General features: G+C 37.2%; 1 protein-coding gene across 3 annotated transcripts in view; it reads left to right on the top strand.

The window, feature by feature from the left end:
• Positions 1-20012, top strand: part of mink1 (misshapen-like kinase 1) — a 47655-nt gene extending 27643 nt beyond the window's left edge. The window contains exons 14-32 of one of the 3 annotated variants that reach the window (XM_048188117.1): positions 2239-2415; positions 2495-2656; positions 3993-4151; positions 4319-4398; positions 4501-4604; positions 5493-5587; positions 5821-5844; positions 7204-7352; positions 7476-7596; positions 7959-8075; positions 8227-8338; positions 8903-9058; positions 11941-12084; positions 12215-12349; positions 13466-13566; positions 14242-14391; positions 14574-14733; positions 14823-14962; positions 15498-20012. In XM_048188117.1, the coding sequence (XP_048044074.1) occupies positions 2239-2415; positions 2495-2656; positions 3993-4151; positions 4319-4398; positions 4501-4604; positions 5493-5587; positions 5821-5844; positions 7204-7352; positions 7476-7596; positions 7959-8075; positions 8227-8338; positions 8903-9058; positions 11941-12084; positions 12215-12349; positions 13466-13566; positions 14242-14391; positions 14574-14733; positions 14823-14962; positions 15498-15581 (2370 nt within the window). In that variant the 3' untranslated portion in view covers positions 15582-20012. Of the gene's footprint in view, positions 1-2238; positions 2416-2494; positions 2657-3884; positions 4152-4318; positions 4399-4500; positions 4605-5492; positions 5588-5820; positions 5845-7203; positions 7353-7475; positions 7597-7958; positions 8076-8226; positions 8339-8902; positions 9059-11940; positions 12085-12214; positions 12350-13465; positions 13567-14241; positions 14392-14573; positions 14734-14822; positions 14963-15497 lie in introns of all 3 variants that reach the window. The other 2 variants (XM_048188114.1, XM_048188115.1) reach the window with 2 other exon arrangements.
• Positions 20013-20410: the final 398 nt, after the last annotated feature.

The raw sequence follows: 20410 nt of genomic DNA, 5'->3' as shown, positions 1-20410 counted from the left end.
TCCCTCTGTTTCTTTCTTGCTCTGGTCCTGTCAGTCCTCAGCCAGTTTTGATGCGTCTCATGTTACAGGATGCTACGATTGTGCCTGAATGATTAGACTCCTGGTTTCAGAATTGGAAACTTACAAAGGAGACTTTTGAAATGTTCTGGAGCAGGGGTCTTTAATTATTGTTTGGACTTAAAGGTGCCCTCGAATGAAAAATTTAATTTATCTTGCCATAGTTAAATAACAAGAGTTCAGTACATGGAAATGACATACAGTGAGTCTCAAACTCCATTGTTTCCTCCTCCTTATATAAATCTCATTTGTTTAAAAGACCTCCGAAGAACAGGCGAATCTCAACATAACACCGACTGTTACGTAACAGTCGGGGTGTACGCCCCCAATATTTGCATATGCCAGCCCACGGTCCCAACATTATCATTATGAAAGGTATTAGACAAGGGCAAAACGTCTGGATCAACGTCTGAATCAACAGACTAGGTAAGCAAGCAAGAACAACAGCGAAAAATGGCAGATGGAGCGATAATAACTGACATGATCCATGATATTTTTAGTGATATTTGTAAATTGTCTTTCTAAATGTTTCGTTAGCATGTTGCTAATGTACTGTTAAATGTGGTTAAAGTTACCATCGTTTCTTACTGTATTCACGGAGACAAGAGCCGTCGCTATTTTCAGTTTTAAACACTTGCAGTCTGTATAATTCATAAACACAACTTCATTCTTTATAAATCTCTCCAACAGTGTGTAATGTTTGCTTTAGCCATGCAGCATAGCCTCAAACTCATTCAGAATCAATGTAAACAATATAACAGTATACAATACTCACATAATCCGACGCATGCATGCCGCATGCATGACGAACACTTTGTAAAGATCCATTTTGAGGGTTATATTAGCTGTGTAAACTTTGTTACGGCACTGTTTAAAGCAAGCGCGAGCTCTGTGGGCGGAGAGCACGGGATTTAAAGGGGCCACAGCATAAATCGGCGCGTTTATAATGATGCCCCAAAATAGGCAGTTAAAAAAATTAATAAAAAAAAATCTATGGGAAATCTATTCACAGACACATTCAGGGGACACCTTAGACTTATATTACATCTTTTAAAAACATAATCTAGGGCACCTTTAAACTAATTTTATGAAAATATGCATTAAAAAAAAAATACAATATTAAGTTGAATACACTCGAAGCTAGTGTTAAGAAGCTAAAGTAGAGCTAAATGTTTCATTGTCCCTCCCAAAATTGAAATAAAATAAGTTCAATTAAAATTTAAAATTAAAATGTATTTGATTAAAAACAGTATTACTGTGAAATATTATTACACTTGTAAAATAATTGTTTTCTAGTTATTTCTAGTGTCATTTGATCCAACAAAAATGATTTGGAAACTCAGGAAACACTTCTTATTAATGTTGAAAACAATTGTGCTGCTTAATATTTTTGTGGAAACTGTGACACATTTTTATCAGGATTCTTTGATGAATAGAAAGTTTTGATTTGAAATAGAAATCTTTTGTAACATTATACATGTTACTGGTCAATTTATTGCATCCTTGTTGAATAAAAGTTTTAATTAAAAATAAAAAAAAACTTTACTGACCCCAAACTTTTGAATGGTAGTTTATTTATAAATAAAACACAACACCGGATTTAGACCCCGTTCTTAAACATGAGAACCTTTGCTGAAGTGAGACTCATCAAACTTGACTCGTGTGTGTCTTCACAGCTCTGTGTGTGTTTGTCAATATAACTTAAAGGGTTGATTTGATCATTTGTTATTTTGTTTATATTTCTTGGATTAGTTTCATTTTAAATGTACAATTTAATTGAGGATAAGGTCAAAATATCAAAAGAAAATATACCACTATGACATAATTACACACAATAATTACACCACAAATCCTTAACAGAAGAATTGTACAGCTAAGGGAAATGTTTTTCTTTCATTGTTTAGTTGTACAATAAACACTTTGTATTTTGTCAAGATCTTCAGGGAACGTGAGCCTTGATCTAAAACTCAAATAATCATGTTTTTGTGTGTAGTTATTCATTAATTCATAATTATTTCCTTTGCATGTTGGGAAGGGGCATATGTTTTACATTTTTGTTTGTGTCTGTGTGTTTGCGCATGTGTTGTTATTTCCTGTGCCTGCAAAAAATGCAGTTCAGTGTCTTCACGTTTTGCTAGTTAATAAGTTATTAATTGTTTGTTCGTGTGTGTGGGTGTGTAGGAATACAAGCGTAAACAGCTGGAGGAGCAGAGACAGTCGGAGAGACTTCAGAGACAGCTGCAGCAGGAGCACGCATACCTCGTCTCACTGCAGCAGCAGCAGCAACAAGACAAGAAACCACAGATGTACCACTACAGCAAGAACCTAGAGAATAACAAACCAGCCTGGGCTCGAGAGGTACACTTGGACCCTGCTGAAAACAGTAGTGCTCGGAATCGAACTGTCACAACATAAATTCTCATGCTTTGTTTCTCAGGTTGAGGAGCGCAGTAAATTGAACAGACAGGGCTCTCCCAAAATCTGCACTACAGTCTCTGACACCAACATCCAGTCCCGTTCAGAATCAATCAGCCAATCAGGAGCTTCACAGACTCCACCTATGCAGAGACCTGTAGAACCACAGGGTGGGCAAGGAAAGGTGTGCAACCTGTCATTTCATTTTATTCATATTTATTGTATATCAGCCAAATCTCAGCTGTCATATTCAGCTAGAATGCAGTGTTAATAAATATTTGTTAAAAATAATAAGAATAAATTGTTTAAAATAATAATAAAAATAATAAAATCTTTGCAAAAATAGCACATACAGAGAGAATACAACAACACATCTGTGTGAATCTGATAGACTCCATCAGCTTTGGACTGATGAAATGGATTGGGTTGCTGTAGACTGTATAACAGTTAATGCATTATATGTAATTATATGGAAATGCAAATGCAAAACAATATATTGATTTCTAAAGGCACTTTTTATGTGTCCACCTCAGTAATTTAATCTCTTTGAACTATGTACATTATCATTCAAAAGTGTGTGGTCGGTAACATTTTTCTTACCAAAAAAACAGTCGACAGTCACTCAAATATACAATTCTTATCATCAATGTTGAAAGCTGTCATGCCGATTCATATTTTTGTGGAAAACGTGATCTTTTTTTTTTCCTGATTCTTTAATGAATAGTAAGTTCAAAAGAACTGCATTTATTTGAAATAGAAATTTTGTGACATTATAAATGTCTTTTACCCTCAATCATTTTTTACGTTCTTTGCTGGAAAAAAAATTCTTAAAAGAAAATTTTGCTGACCCCAAACTTTTGAAACGGTATTGTGCGTTTACAGTTTCTTCAGCAAATATTGATTTGTGGTTATTAGCGATTATTTAGATGATTTATTTGTCATTACCATGTACTGCATTTTAATTGATTGATAATACCCCTAAAAAAGCCTTGATAAGAAAAAGACTGTGATTAGAAGGAGGATGCCATCATTTCTGTTCTTTAATCCTGCATGATCTGGCTAACACTTTACTCTCTGTTCAATGACTTTCTTTCTTTTTTTTCTTTTTTCTTTTTCTTTCCTGTGGGGCCCACTTGCTTCCTCTGTAATCCTCCATCATTTTTGGGAACATCCTCTTCACTTGTGTATCCTGCACTGGATCCTCTACCTTTCTCTGCTGCCCAACCCCAATGACCTGTAAACTGCTTTCCTTATTTCTGCTCTCTAAAACACTCTTCTAAACCTCATTTGCAAAAAAATGCTTAAATAAAAATCTAACCATGACCAATTGGTCTACCTTGGCTTACGTCAACATACTTTTTTCTGTCTCATATCTTATCCTGTTCTCTCGTCCTCCCTCCCATCTACCGTAGTTCCAGATGGCCCACCTGGTGCCGCTAAAACCGTATGCCGCTCCTGTCCCTCGCTCTCAGTCTCTTTGCGATCAGCCCACTAAGACCATGTCCGCCTTCCCCACCCAGGATCCCTCTCCCACACCCACACCTCGTCCTCTACACTCCAGAGAACTAGTCCGTCAAAACTCTGACCCTACCTCAGAGACCCCCGCCCCTCAGTCTCGACCAATGAGAGATGACCGAGGACCCTGGATCCGTCTTCCTGAGATTGAACAACCTCCTAAAGTAAGATAGAATAATTACAGAATTTTTTTCTCTCTCATACAGTTTTTGTAAATTGGGCACTAAAACGGCTTGTACTAACAAACAATGCAATCAGTGATCATTAATATCATTCATTGTGATTATGTGTATAATTTTCCCATAATTCCTTGTCCCTCTCTCTCCCTTAGATTCCTCAGAGAACGGCCTCCATAGCCACTGCACTGAACACAAATCTCTCCTCCGGTATCAGACACCCAGTCCGAGCAAGGTAACGCACACAAACACATTCAACCGAAGTGACACACATCATATGACTCCACTGACTCCTGCACCGTGTGTTTGTTTGTTTTTTTTGTTTTTTTCATGTCAGTAATCCTGATCTGAGTCGCAACGAGCGCTGGGAGAGAGGAGACAGCATGAGCATCATGTCCAACCTGCCACAGACCGGCTCTCTAGAGAGACACCGCATACTCAGTGAGTGTTGTGTGGCTCATGTTTTGCCAACATTGTGGTGCCACATCACCCCATTTTTCAGTTCAATTCACAATTATTTGTATAGCGCTTTTCACAATATATATCATTTCAAAGCAGCTTTACAGAAAATGCATGCCAACATTAGTTATATTAGTTAGATCTGTTATCAGAGGTAATTATGCAAGTTTCAGAATTGTACATATACAAATCACACAGTTAGCTAACAATTTATTAATTTAAACAATATATTAATTAAGGCAGAAACAATGAGCTCATTGAAGTAACTAATACATGTTAACAAATGATTAGGATATATGGAAAAATTTGCATTGGTGCATGTTGATCCACATGATTGATATCACCTATGTTGCTTAATAATCATGCTAAATAATGCCTTAATCAGTCCCTCCAAGATTTTTGTTTTTGTTTTGGTTGTTTGTTTTTGCACTTGCAGGAAAGGAAACTCTGCAGTCTTTGCACCAGCTTGCGTTTTTGTCCTATTTCCACAATTTGACTGTGAAAAGACCTTTAGAGGGAGAAAAGCAATATTAGCTAATCAAAATCCCAAATAAAATGAATCAATACATGTTCACCTGAAAAGCAGAATTATGAGTATTTCTACACTGGTGCCACCATTGTTTTGTGCATGGGGGACCAGGCCCACAAATTCGGTAATTACGCACAAAAATATTTACAGATAATTGTACTTTTACGCGAAATCCTGGTGGGACTGCTTAATAAAGATGTGAAAATAATGTTTACTCATAGTAAAAGATAGCTAAATCTGACAAAAAATTGCATTTGGGAACATCTGGGGACATTCAAAATTGGAAAACAGGGTTTGTCTGCAACAGTTATAAAGTGTATAATGTTGGGGGTTCATTTCAGGCTCATCCAAGATGGATTCCTCCCCCACCCTCTCTCATGACGGCCGACACAAACCAGGAGAATCCCGAACCTCATCAAGGCCCAGCAGGCCAGCGGTGAGATAAAGAGACACACACACACTTGCATAAACAAAAGAGTCACATGTTAAAATGCACACACTCATGCACAAAGAGTCCCAAATCATTTGCTTGTGTCTTGTATAGAATGAACACACTCGGCCCTCCTCTAAACACTAACCTCTGTTCCTTACATATCCTCCTCTCCCTTTATCCTTCTCATCCCTCTCTCCTCTCATCAATCTCTTTTCCCTCCCTCTTCCTGCCCTCAGAGCTATAAGAGAGCAATAGGAGAGGTCAGTGCCCGTATCTGTGTATCAGCATGAGTCTGTATCGGTGTGTGTTCTTGCATGTTTACATTTTCTCATGATGAGGCTAAATGTCAAATGAATGTTGTGTTTTTTCATTACATGTTGAAAATAAGGAAATAAAAATGTAATTCTGGTTAATCACTGCATAAATCGCATAAGATTTAAAATATAAAATATTAAGTCTGTCAATCGAATTAATTACAGTGCTTGAAATGCTGATGAAGATGAAATGAAATGCTGATGATTAATCAAGTGAATGAATAATCACATACAATACCGTTCAAAAGTTTGGGTCAGTGTTTTTTGGTTTGTTGAAAGATATTAATACTTTTATTCGGCAAGGATGTATTAAATTTATCAAAAGTGGCAGTAAAGACTAATATGTTTAATATGTTTGTTAATGTTTTAAAAGATGTCTATTTGTTCTAATGGACTTTTTATTCATTAAATTAAAAAAATGTTTTCAACCATGATTATAAGAAATGCAGCAAATCAGCATATTAGAATGATTTCTGAAGGATCATTTGACACTGAAGACTGAAGTAATGATGCTGAAAATTCAGCTTTGCCATCACAGGATTAAATTACATTTAAAATGTATTAAAATAGAAAACATTTTTGATAAAAAAAAAAAAAAAAAAAAATCAGCCTTGGTAAGCGTAAAGGACTTCTTTCTAAAACATCTTACCAACATCAAACTTTTGAACAGTATTGTATGTTTTCTGACAAAGGCACCCCAATGAAGATGTGTTCAGATGAGTAAAGGCAGATGAGAAAAGCATTAAATAGACAAAAAGTGTCTGCAGCCATTTTGTAGTGGTGTCTTAAAGGGATATTTAAAAAATAATAATAAAAAAAGGCCCCATTTTTGACCCCATTGGCTTTCATTATTTGAACATGTGACACGTGTGGACATTATTAAACTGTATTTTTTGGTGTTCCACAGAAGAAAGAAAGTGATGACAAAATATTAATTTTTTGGTGAACTTTGATTGCGCTTTGTATACATGCATCTCAGGCCATTGCATAGCATCATGTGTTTTTCTTCATAATTCTCTGTCCTGTTGCTTTCACCCATCCACAACCATCAGTGTATGTAGAGGGACAGTCCCACATTTGCAGCCTTTGTATAACCACATTCTGCCTCCCCACCCAAAATCCCATTCCCACACCACACCCTCCACTCTCCATATAGCTTTTGAAAGACAGAATGCATGATAATCAAAATCTTATGGTCCAATTCATTCTGGGGGGATCCAATGTTAAAGTAATGGTGACTCTAGATGTGAGATGTGATGAAGTGTTGCTCACTTGCCTGTTGATTTCTTCTTGTGAATGTGTCAGGACCATGGCCTGTACTCTAAGGAGCGGGCAGAGGAGCAGCCGCGGCCCCCGGTGAAGGCTAACGACTACTCCTCTTCCTCTGAAAGCAGTGAAAGCAGTGAAGAGAGTGAAAGTGGAGAGGGAGCAGAAGAGGAAAGCCCTACTGACCGGTAGGAGACAATGATATGTGAATTTTTCACTGTCAGATAAAAAGTCTGTTAAAAAAAGGTCTGTATGGTTTGTCGTTTTTTGGTTTTCATATTTTTTTTTCTTTTTCTTTTAATGTGCATCAGCCCACGTGATGCAGATTCTGACTCTGTAAACACTATGGTGGTCCATGAGGAGGAGGAAGGTGAAGGAGGAGACGAAGAACGTGCTGGAGGATATGGAGACCAAACCATGCTTGTACAGAGGGTAGGAAGCGTGTGCGTGCGTGCGTGCGTGTGTGCCTGCATTATGAGGACTAAATGTATTCATGTTTCAAGGACATTTAGCCATCCCTGTAATTCAAATGTCTAAATAAACATACTAAACCTTTTTTTTTTTTAATAAAATGTATAATGTTTTCTGTGATGGTTTTGTTTGGGGGGTTGCTCACTATCTAGTTAGAGATTTTCAATCAGTAGTATCCCTCAATGCGATTTTGAGAATTTGTGTGCATGTGTAAAAGATGGGTTTACTGCTTTTTATGGACCTTTTTTTCATATGTGAAAACAAGTATAACATGAATAATACCATTTCCAATGTGTTTGTTTCTGTGTGTTTGTTTCTGGCAGACTCCAGAGAAGCGTAGTCATAATGGATACACCAACCTGCCTGATGTGGTTCAGCCCTCCCACTCTCCCACAGACTCAGCCTCCCACTCTTCCCCTGGGAAAGACTCTGCCTATGATGTGAGCTCTACCCACCTAACTTTTAAAGCTTCATTCTCTCCACCATATATAATTTATCATGTTTTCTTATTGTGTTTGAGTCATTAATAGGATACACTGCACAACATGTATGTAGTTGATTGTTTAACTCAGATCATGCAATCAATTTCAGTATCAGTCCAGGGGATTGGTGAAGGCCTCTGGAAAGTCCTCTTTTACTACTTTTGTGGACCTAGGAATGTACCAACCATCAGGGGGCACAGGAGATAACATATCTGTAGGAGGTATGGTATTAAATTGACTGACAATTACTGGGTATTTTGTATATCTCACATGGACCTTTTTTCCTTAAATGTTGTTTCTTCTGCTCAGAAAGCATTGAAGGGGTCATGACTTTTTTGACATATAAGAGGACATTGTACTATTAAAAACACCTGAAAAACGTATCCTCGCCAGAAAAATACTATTTATTGAAACCAAGCTGACAGAATGACTTGTTTTCCACTTCCGTCTGTTTGTGACGTCAGACTGCAACGGATATTTGCATTTGACTGCCTACGCAACATTTCAACACCTATTTTATCAATTCATAGTAATATGACTGGACAGTCTTTGTATATCTAAAGTCTTTTTTTAAATATGTCTTGATGTAAAAATGTATTTATTTGAAAGTATGTGTGTCTTGTTTTAAGGATCCTTATATGTTTTTACTGGAAAACAAAAGAACTGATTAAGAAAATCATCTGCGATCATTGCTTCATTGTTGTGAAGTTGATGCTGACTGATGACTCAGTCACTCACTGCTGTGCTTTTCTGTTCTCTGCATGTGTCGTTTGTGGGTGTTGTAGGTCTGGGCTCTCGTTTTGAGCAGCTGAAGCTGGAGGTGAGGAAAGGCTCCATGGTCAATGTCAATCCCACCAACACTCGTCCAGTTAGTGACACTCCTGAAATCCGCAAATACAAGAAGAGATTCAACTCTGAGATACTCTGTGCTGCTCTCTGGGGTAAGAGCTGAACGAGAGCGGGTTGTGTGTGCGTGCGTGCGTGTGTGTGCATGCCAGTGTTTACTATACTAACCAACTACATTTTTCTTAATAATAATAATAAACTTTATTTTCTATAGCGCCTTTAAAAAGTAGCATCTCAAAGTGCTTCACAGAAGAAGAAAAAAAAAGAAAAGAAAACATACAATTATACAAACAATACTTTAAAATAAGTGAGATATAAAAAAACCACACCAAATAAGAACATACTATCAAAAACAAGTAAATTAACAATTTCAATTTCAATATAATCAAGTAAAAGCTACCCTAAAGAAATAAGCTTTAGGAGAAGATTTAAAAACACTAAGGGATTTTGCTTGCTTAATTCGAGCAGGCAAGGAATTCCAAAGTCTTGGAGCGACTGAAGAAAACGCCCATAGATTTTAAACGGGTATGTGGAACGATTAAAAGGCCAGTTTCCGAAGAGCGGAGAGCACGCACAGGTGTGTAGGGGGCTAAAAGCTCAGAGAGATAGTGAGGAGCCAAACCATTCAAAGCATTATAAGTAAGCATGAGAATTTTAAAATCAACATGAAATCTGAGAGGGAGCCAATATAAAGACTCCAAGACTGGAGTGATGTGATCCCTTTTCCTGGTTCCAGACAGGATTCGGGCGGCTGAATTTTGAACCAGCTGTAATTTATTTAGGGTAGCATTTGAGACCCCGACCAGCAAAGCATTACAGTAATCAATGCGAGAAAACACAAAGCTATTGATCAACTTTTCAGCCACCGGAGGTGACAGCATAGGATGCAATCTGGCAATATTTTTGAGATGAAAGAATGATGTCTTTACAGTGTTCTGAACATGGGGAACAAATGTTAAATGTGCATCAAATATCACCCCTAAATTTTTTAATTTTGTTTGAAATTCCAGTGTAGAGCCATTAACACTTAAAGGGTTAGTTCACCCAAAAATGAAAATTCTGTCATTTTTTACTCACCCTCATGCTGTTCCACACCCGTAAGACCTTCGCTAATCTTCTGAACACAAATTAAGATATTTTAGTTGAAATCCGATGGCTCCGTGAGGCCTTCTTAGGGAGCAATTACATTTCCTCTCTCAAGATCCATAAAGGTACTAAAAACACATTTAAATCGGTTCATGTGAGTACAGTGGTTCAATATTAATATCATAAAGCGGCGATGGCCGATTTCAAAACACTACTTCATGAAGCATCGGACTGGAGTATAAATGAATCAAATGAGCCTGTTGATGCACAGTCAAGCCAGACATACGCCACCTACGCTCCATTGTACGACATGATGTCTTCATTGCAATCAGATCATCATTATACCAGGGAGAGGAACGTCCAAAGGAAACGGATCGTGATTTCAAAGGGGCAAATAAATCCAGGCCAGATTAAACTTGAAGACTTTGTCTTCCAATGACTTTTGTCTTCTTGACAGACTCTCAGCTGTCTTTTTTTAAAGTCGTAATGAAACTGTTGTGAAAGTTGTGATAGTGTCATCCTCCATATTGTGACATTTATCTGAGTGAAACAGATTCTCGAACAAGAAAAAATGTTAGACAGAACTTGATTTTGGCCATTGAAAATTGCTTGCATAGTTGGATCATTGTGGTTTGCTGTGATCTCATGTGAGTGACTGGTTGTTCTGGCCTTGCACCAGTTAACACGTCATAAGAGAAAAGAAGAACTGTTGTTACAAGAGGGAGGGGAAGTTATTTTGACTAAAGATTACGAGGGCACATGCATTTTAAAAAAATGTGCACGGATAAATTATTTATAATAAATACTGCAATATTCCAAAAAGAATAAGAATAGTCAATTTTGATTTCATAGTAACTTATTAGTGTGATAAAACATGTCAGATTATGTGGTAGATTAATTCAGTGTCACAATCTGAACACATGTAGATCCGCTGTTGAGAGAGCTGTTAACAACTTGAGCTAGCGTACAAAAGAGACATGGCCAAGTTAGCTCATCGAGAGCACTTTCCTAAAATGTCCTTGATTTCAAGTAGCATTGGGTCATTTTGGGTAATTTTAGCTCACTGGTCTGTGTGAGTGTTTCATTTCGAATTCAAAAAGAAATTCCAGTCACAAAGCATTTTACATGTTCTTTTGGTAGTGAAGTTATCGTATGAAGTGTGTGCAATTTGACTGGCTGATGAGAGCGTGTCTCAATGTCCCTGTTTCTAATTATAGTCTCAAACCCTAGAGAACCAACTGTTCAAAATTTTATGCACATTTTGGCTAAAAACATTTGAAGCAAGTGTCCTAGAAACAGAACCTTTTCCTCTGGTTCTGCGGCGATGCCAGGGCAACAAGTGATTTTTATCCTTGCCTTGATTTTTCTGCCCAAATCTCTTTTCCAAACACGTCCTGCTGTCATCAGCTTGTCACTTGTCAGTCAAAAGTTATTTACAGCATTTGGCACAATATAAGTTCATACAGGATGTGTGGCTATATCTGTGTAACACTTAGATGTACTGATTTGAACTTTGTTGTCATTGCCTTAATTCACTGAATGTGCAAGACTAGTTTGGTGACAGTGCCACCCACTGGCCAAAGTTCATAAAATATGGCCAAAAAACATTATAACTGTGGAATAACTTGGCATAGGGCCATGTTTCTTAGCTCCAAGAATTTCTATTTTTTTCCCAAGTTTCACAAAAAAGTTTTCTGCCGATTTGAACTTTTTTGCTGCTACTCCTACAGAGACTGTCAAACTTACCTTATCAAAAGGCACCTGAACTACTTTAAATTTAATGTAGCCCAAAGCTTGACTAGATATATTTTCAGAGTAGCTCCCCAAACACTGCCTTTGTGCATTTTATAGGTCATTAGGGTGTGTGTTATAACTGTGTTTATTCTGTCAGGTGTGAATCTGCTGGTAGGGACAGAGAACGGTCTGAAGCTGCTGGATCGAAGTGGCCAGGGTAAAGTTTATCCGCTGATCAACTCACGCAGATTTCAGCAAATGGATGTTCTGGAGGGACTGAACCTCCTCATCACTATATCAGGTTATACACTGACTTATTCATCACTTTACACATACACACATACATCTACTCATCACTCTGTCAGGACACGTGGATACATACAAGCACACCTTCGTTTAGAGGATCTTCATGTTCAGTATCTCTCTCTCAGGCAAGAAGAATAAAGTGCGTGTGTATTATTTGGCCTGGCTGAGGAATAAAATCCTCCATAATGACCCAGAGGTGGAGAAGAAACAGGGCTGGACCACTGTAGGGGAAATGGAGGGCTGTGTCCACTACAAAGTGGGTAAGTGTACACTAATAGACTGCTAAATCATAGCAATGCACGGATAATACATTTTTCAGCCGATATTAATAGCCGATTATTCAGAATGATATCTGCAGATACCAATACCAATAGTTTGATTTTTTTTCTTTAGGAAATAATCTCTCCTAACTAATCCTGTAAACTATACTGGGAACCGTATACAACAGAGCAATTATATTCAACTGGTATTTATTTTCAGAAATTATAACAAATTATAACATTTGTATTAAGTAGTTTTCATAAACTCTTATCTTCAACTCTTATGGCAAATTTATTTAAATATACATATATAATTAACAGTAAATGAGTTTGTCTCTAGTGTTTTTGATAGTGAAAACTAGTGAACTGTGAACATTGGATAATTTTTCTGAGGTAAATGCAATGTTAAGTGACATTGTTCACAAGACGTTTTATTGATTATTTATCTGCGGTTGATATACTGAGTGAGCAATCAGGAGACGAGATTCATTTTGGCAAGTTGTACTGTATCTTTAAACCAGGGGTGTCCAGTCCTGCTCCTGGAGGGCCACTGTCCTGCAAAGTTTACCTCCAACCCCAATTAAACATACCCGAACAAGCTGATCAAGGTCTCACTAGGCATACTACCAACTTCTAGGCAGGTGTATTGAGGCAAGTTTCAGCTAAACTCTGCAGGACAGTGGCCCTCCAGGACTGACTTTGGACACCCCTGTTTTAAACGTATATTTTGGATGTTCATGCTTTTTTTTTCACGTCACATTTAAGAGTGTCAAAACGCCATTTATTGTTTGAATTTCATGATAAAATGGACTGAATTTGAAAGCTGAGAGTTTATTTCTTATCAGAAGTAACAAAGCACAAAGCTCTTCGCGATTATTGGATGGGAGGCGTTCTATACAGAGTATTTGCCACATAATGTTAATTGCAAAGTACTCAACACATTGTGAAATATTGAGAGTAATGACAGTGTGCGCTACTACTGGCTTGTGGCTAACCAAAAAAGAAACGCAGACTAGTTCAGAATACTTTTATCTTTTACTTTGGCCTCCTACTCTTCTAAAGTACTTCATGACATTTTATTATAGGTGCTATGAACATTTTTGTTTATTTTCCCAGTGAAATATGAAAGGATTAAGTTTCTGGTTATTGCTCTGAAGAATGCGGTGGAGGTTTACGCCTGGGCTCCCAAACCTTACCACAAATTCATGGCCTTCAAGGTAGACCACAATTTTGTCTTAATGTCAGATTTTTATTTATTATGTATTCTACTTACATGTTTTACTGGGCACTTCAAATGTTAAATAAATAAATAAATAAATAAATAAAACACAGGCTGGGGGGAATTTTGGGGTCAGTAAATGTTTTTTTTGTTCAGCATATTAGAATGATTTCTGAAGGATCATGTGACTGCAGACTGGAGTGATGAAGTTGAAAATTCAGCTTTTCAATATGTTAAAATAGAAAACAGTCATTTTAAAAAGTAATATTTCACAATATTTCTGTTTTTACTGTATTTTTTGATCAAATAAACAGACTTGGAGAGAAAGAGAGACTTCTTTCAAAAACAAATAAAAAAAATCTCACTGATCCCAAACTTGTAAATGGTAGTGTAAGTAATAATAAATAATACTACACTATATATAAATAGTAATAGAAAATAGCAAGTACCTTTTTTTGAGAGAGAGAGAGAGAGAGAGAGAAGCAGTTTTTGTTTATAAGTTGTTGTTTTTTTTGTGAAGCATTCCTTTAAAATATTACACCACTATTATAACTTGGGTGATTTTTGTAAAAAATAAATAAATAAATAAAAAATTGCTTCATCATTCCACATAATCTCTGTAATGTGCTGTAATTTTGGCCTTCTACTCATTCATACGTGTCATTCTTCCCAGTCATTTGGAGACCTGCCACATAGGCCTCTGTTGGTTGACCTCACAGTGGAAGAGGGTCAGAGGTTAAAAGTCATCTATGGGTCAAGTGCTGGCTTCCATGCCATTGATGTTGACTCTGGAAACAACTACGACATCTACATTCCTGTACATGTGAGTTATGCCGTCATGTGATGCACCAAAACTTTTTCACAAGATTACATGGGAGCGATCAGTAATTTGATCAATTGGAAAATAAAGAAGAAAGTTTAATGGACATTTACAGAGAAATGAATCTCCTTTGATCGTTGTTTCCCTCTTTCTCTTGCTTTCTGCGCATCTGTCTGTCGCCGTAGATCCAGTCACAGGTGACTCCTCACGCCATTGTATTCCTGCCCAATTCAGATGGGATGGAGATGCTGTTGTGTTATGAGGATGAGGGTGTTTATGTCAACACGTACGGACGCATCATTAAAGATGTTGTGCTGCAGTGGGGAGAAATGCCCACATCAGTGGGTGAGTGTACACAGACACACACACACAAACATATTCTGTATTCTGTATAAAATATTCTTATAGTCTTCGTATTTGTGTTTTGTGTACAGCCCACATTTGCTCTAATCAGATTATGGGCTGGGGAGAAAAAGCCATTGAGATCCGTTCTGTTGAGACGGGACACCTTGATGGAGTCTTCATGCACAAGAGAGCTCAGAGGCTTAAGTTCCTGTGTGAAAGAAATGACAAGGTGATAATATTTTCACACACACACACTGCACTTTACACAATGGGGTTAGCACAAACACAAATGGGGCCTCTTTTCTTTTTCAAAATGAATGCAGATACTAGAGTAGATACTTAACTAAACCTCAAGAGATGAAAATAAATTAATAGTTGTTCAAAATAAAAGAAAACGTTTACATATTATATGTATTCTCTGTTTTACGTTGTCTGCAGGTTTTGCAATTCTGTTGCTAAAATATGGGACTAATATCTAAATACAGTTAAAACCCCTGAATTGTGTGTTTCTTTTCTAGGAATAAACATTAAATAAAAACACCAAACTATATTAAAAAATTATGTAAAAAATGTGATGATTATCCTGTAGAGAACAAGTTGTTACTGGTGTCATCATTTACGTAGTGTTATGTATTTTTTTGTGATTTTTAAAAAAAGGTAATATTTAAAATATTATTTACTGTGTACAAATACACAAAACATTTTTTTCAAAAAGCTCATCCACTTTATACTGTAATCATGTTTTTTTCCGCCCTCTCTTTCAGGTGTTTTTTGCGTCAGTACGTTCTGGCGGCAGCAGTCAGGTCTACTTTATGACCCTCAACAGAAACTGCATTATGAATTGGTGAAAGAGCCGCCACATAAACATAGATTCTGCTGTGTGCACACATACAAACACTGAAGAGAGAGAGTCCTCACACACAACTACACCCACATACACTGTGTAAATACACAAACAAACCTACAGACATAACAAACACATAGAGTTATTTACTTCACATCTTCCTGAAGACACTCCTTCACCATTCTCCTGTGATCTCTGAGCCAACTGTACAAGGCGTGCGTGTGTCTGCCGTGAGCGCACTGCTGACCTCAATGTTGCGTTCATCTAATTATGGGTTAGCTTTCAGCTCACTGGGGCCAACGTTCCTCTCTGCTAATATTTCTGATGTTTTTAGGACCAGACGAAAAGGATAACTGTACATTATTCTTCTAGAAATGCGTGTAAACTATGAGAATCGTTCAATTGTTGCGCGTCTTGCGACGCTGCAGCAGCGGTGTGTGTGTTTGAGAGACTTTATAAGCTACTTTGAGCAGCAGAAACAACTTGAAACTCCAGTGGTGTTAGGTGGTACTGCAACATCTGTAATTTTCCATTTCCACTGTATAGTGTAGTAGTCGTTTGTTATTGGTTGCATTCAGAGTTTCAGATAAAAGTGATATAATGTTTTCTTTCAACAAGTAGAAGTTTAGAAACTGATTTAAAAATATGAGTTTTAACATATTCTAAAATGGCTTCCCTTCCGAATGAGGGAAGGTTTTCACTTTCTTGATGTATAAACAATAATCTGATGCCTATGTCACCAAACTATTTGTTCGATGGAAATGTTGGTGACCGCTTATGAAGCAGAATTTAGCGTTTTACTTTTCCACTAGTCAGCTGGTGAGACCATGTCGCCCACAATGGAGCAACAGTCTCTGGTTTTGCTTTTCAAAGCACTTTTTTTTTTTTTTTTCTTTCTATGTGAGAAGTATCATCATATATACTACAGTTTAATATTCTCTGTATGTAAACGTATTTGGTATTATTCCTACTTTTATTATCTGCTGTTCTATAGCTGTTCTATTGCAATACGTGCTGTGTACTCGTTCTCGTTCGAAGTTTTATGAGGGAGTTTCTCTTGGGTTATTCTGATTTTAGGGAGGAAGATACAGTAAGTTACTCCGGATATGATTGAAAGCACTTTTTGGCAGCATAAACGTATAGTTCGGTTGTCACAATGTAAATTGTACATAGCAGCCATAATCGTATTTAGATAAGTCTCATTTGTATTCAGTAGGCACATGATTTTTTTTTTTTTTTTTTTTTTTTTTTAGGAGTTCAGTCACTACACGACTGCGTAATACACTTGAGAGTGATTTCATAACTGAGTCGTGTTTGTGCTGTCAAAATTGCTTATGGATAGTGTAGTTTTTTTTAGGCAGGCTTGTAGTTCATCAGGGACGTGTGCATTTGATCAGACTTTTTTGTTTAATATTTGCACCCCACACCGTTTTTAGCAACAGAAACGTCATGTTTTAGACAAGGACTTGGGTGGATCGGAGAAAGAAAATATTTTTTTGTTTATTTGACAGTGTGCAAATGTTCCGTGTGTGTGTGTGTGTGTGTGTGTGTGTGTGTGTGTGTGTGAGTGTGTGAGTGTCTCAGTGGGAAATATTAATCGGTAAGATACAGTAGGATCAGTATAAAGCAATAGTTTAAGGATTAGTGACGGGTTTACGTCTGGTGTTACTGTCTCCAGCTCTGCAATACTAGACCAGAGATTATTCTCAAGCTTTTCACTCATTTCCATGCAGATAATCTACATTTACATGAATAGAATACCTTCACAATCTAGACTATTTGACAAAGATGGTATTATATTATATCACTGTAACAAGTTTGTGTACTCTAATCACAGAAATTTGATGCACTTTGATCCTTCCTGAATATTTTTCTAGTTATTCACACTAAATGATTTTTAGCACTGATTTGTAAAGTAGCTTGTGGCGGCACAATCATCATCATCGGTTACCTAATTGTCCCTCCCCTCCCTCCGGACTTATTGGCTGCTGTCGCAAAGTCTAGACGACCACTAAATGCCGATGACACATTCAGCCAGTCGTCATTTAACATTGCGGCACAACACTTCAGACAAATAATTATAAATAGACTAATAGTTTGATTTTTCATCATCTGCAGGTGAGCAGAATCAAACTGAACTTGAACACTACTGTGCCATTATGACTGATTCACTCTCTCTGAGACTTGGTTCATTTGTTCTCGCCCCTCATCTCTTACTTGCTATTGAACTTGAGCATTTTCTTGCTTAGTAAATCAAACTGCCATGTTTACTGAAATAACAGTGCCTTGGATTAGGGTTGGGTGTATTTGATTGATTGTGTGCATGTGTGTGTGTGAGAGAGAGAGCACGTTGAGCATGTGATTGTTTCAATAAGAACTGAAGTTCAGGGAAGAGAAAAGTCCAGTGCGCAGTTATAGGTCTTGTGCCAACAAAGTGCACTTAAACTGACAATAGCCAGAGCACCAAGACAGGCTCCTCTCACTCTGTTTTAGCACAAAGCCATGCCATATAGAGTTCATTCCTCCAGTTTGAAGGCAGTGCGTTCCTCCGCAGTATTTAGATGTTTATTTAACACCATATTACAGTTCAAACGCCCTACAGTTACATGACACGGTGAGCTCTTCGTTCCAAAGTGTGCGATGGTGAGACTTGTAGCCCCCATTTTAGTGGCTGTATCATTTTGCCAAATAGGGAAAGCCTCTGGTTTTCATGCCGGAGGTTCACAAAAGGTTCGGGTTGTCATGGTGAGGAGCTGCTCGCATACGTGTGATGTAACAGTCCCCGGCATCCCAAGAGCTCTTGGAATTTGCTGAGATTTTGCCTTTGTTTAATAGTAAATGTGTATAACAGGCTAATGGACTGTGACAGAATTTAGGTTTTTATAGCAGAATTATGATATGATATAATAAAGAACAGGATAAAAATAGAGGGCAAATATAAATTTATAAATTAGATAGAAGAGTTTATATTTGGATTACCATGGCCTGTCGGGATGAAAGGAAATGAAAGAAGGAAATGTGTGTGTGTGTGTGTGTGTGTATATAAATGTATACAAAATATATATAATCCCTGAATTTTTCTTTTTCTTCTTCTTTTTGACCTAAATAGATGTGACAAAAAAGAATTTAATGACTGTAACCTTATCAGTAGAAATGGCTAAACAATTGCATTGATATATGTAACGGCGTCTTTTGGAGCACAAAGCATCTCCCTGTCGAGCTGCACATACGGCTGTACATTCAGTTAGACTCGTCTCTCTCCCCTCCTTTTTCCCAGCGAGTGTTATAAAAGAGAGCGTGTGGGTGTGCGACTGTGCATGTGTGAATAGGAAAGCTATTTTTGCGTGTATATCCGCGTGTGTGCTGTTCATTATTCCTTCAGAGGAAAGAGAGCGGGGGGGAGAAAAAAACAAGACCAGTTGAAAGCTATTGAGGACCAGCATGGTCAAACATACACACATCATCACTGGACTCAAGCCACAGATGCGACTCCGGTCATGTTTGTAAATGCCACTGACGACCAAATTGAACATTTTTAGTCATTTTGCAGCAACTGAGCACAGTCCTGATCTCATACAAAAGCTCACATTGACGTGAAATCTCACGCGTCGGGTTGATTTGAAGGTACACGTTGTTGGCTTTATTGCAGACGTTATTGAATGTAATCGGTTTGTTTTATTCTGGTTTATTAAACTGATCTTTTGAAGGCTTGTAAGAGTTTTACAGAATCCATGGTTTAGGTGCACTTGTACAGATTGTAGTTTACACTCCATCCCCTTCCTAGAGTCTGCAACAGATCTGAACAAATGTTTATCATTAAATGCCCCGTCTCGTTTCTATCCAACAAGAGCATCATTTTAAACCAGTCAGTCTTTAAAAAGCTAGACCAGGTCATGTGTGTAGCGGTCTTAGAGAGACGTGGAGCTGTCTGGTTTTCGTTTTAAGGCCTTTACTGCTGTGTTTGAGATATTTATCTACTCTACGTGCTATTAGCACTATGCTAACAAGTGGCATTTCTCTTGTCGTTCTCTAGTAATACAAAATTAATCCCTTAGCTGGTTTTTGTAAAATATTTACTACTCCAAAGAGAAAGAGTTCATCGTTTGTAGTTCTTTTACTTTGTGCTTTTGGTTCAATCTCATAGCAGTAGCCAGGAGAGGTTAAAGGTTGGTTTTGGAGGTCTTGACAAAGTTGATCCTCTGTGATGGGTTGATTATTATTCTTTTCATTTACTTTAAAAAAAAAAACAAAAAACATTTGTTTCAGAAAAAAAGTAGATGTTTCAGACATTTTTAGTGTTTCTGTTTAGGAAAAGGAATGCTTCGGATGATTTCATGAACAGATGATTTTAAGTCTTAAAGATTGAATGCATTCACATGTCTGTAATGTCTCAATACAGCATTATTTGAGAATTAAAATAACTTGATCTCTGTTACAATGGTGTAACTCTTCTTTTTCTTTTTCTCCATGCTCACTTTATTAGATTTCTTTAAACCGTATATTTTAATTCACTTGTTTGAATGGGGTTATTAGCTTATCTAGCATGTGTCTATATTATTTTATGACATGTTAGATAATTATCAAAAATAGTAAATCAAGTTAGAAGTCAATTAAATGTGTTACAGTAATCAGACTATAAACTCATACTGTAACTTGAGATGGGAACCATTCACCAGTGGTTCTCAAGTTTCTGCTTGGGTGATAGATAGTAGTTGACATTAAATGTATGTGCATCCAATCAAACTTTATTGCATTTAAGCGCAAATTTAATTTTACAAATAATATGGCTAATTTGTAATGCGTGTTAAGTATCACACTTATGTCGTATATGCT

This window comes from Megalobrama amblycephala, linkage group LG4 (assembly GCF_018812025.1).
Source record: "Megalobrama amblycephala isolate DHTTF-2021 linkage group LG4, ASM1881202v1, whole genome shotgun sequence".
Lineage (NCBI taxonomy): Eukaryota > Metazoa > Chordata > Actinopteri > Cypriniformes > Xenocyprididae > Megalobrama > Megalobrama amblycephala.
Note: the sequence above shows the minus strand (reverse complement) of the source record. Positions and strands in the feature narration are given on the sequence as shown.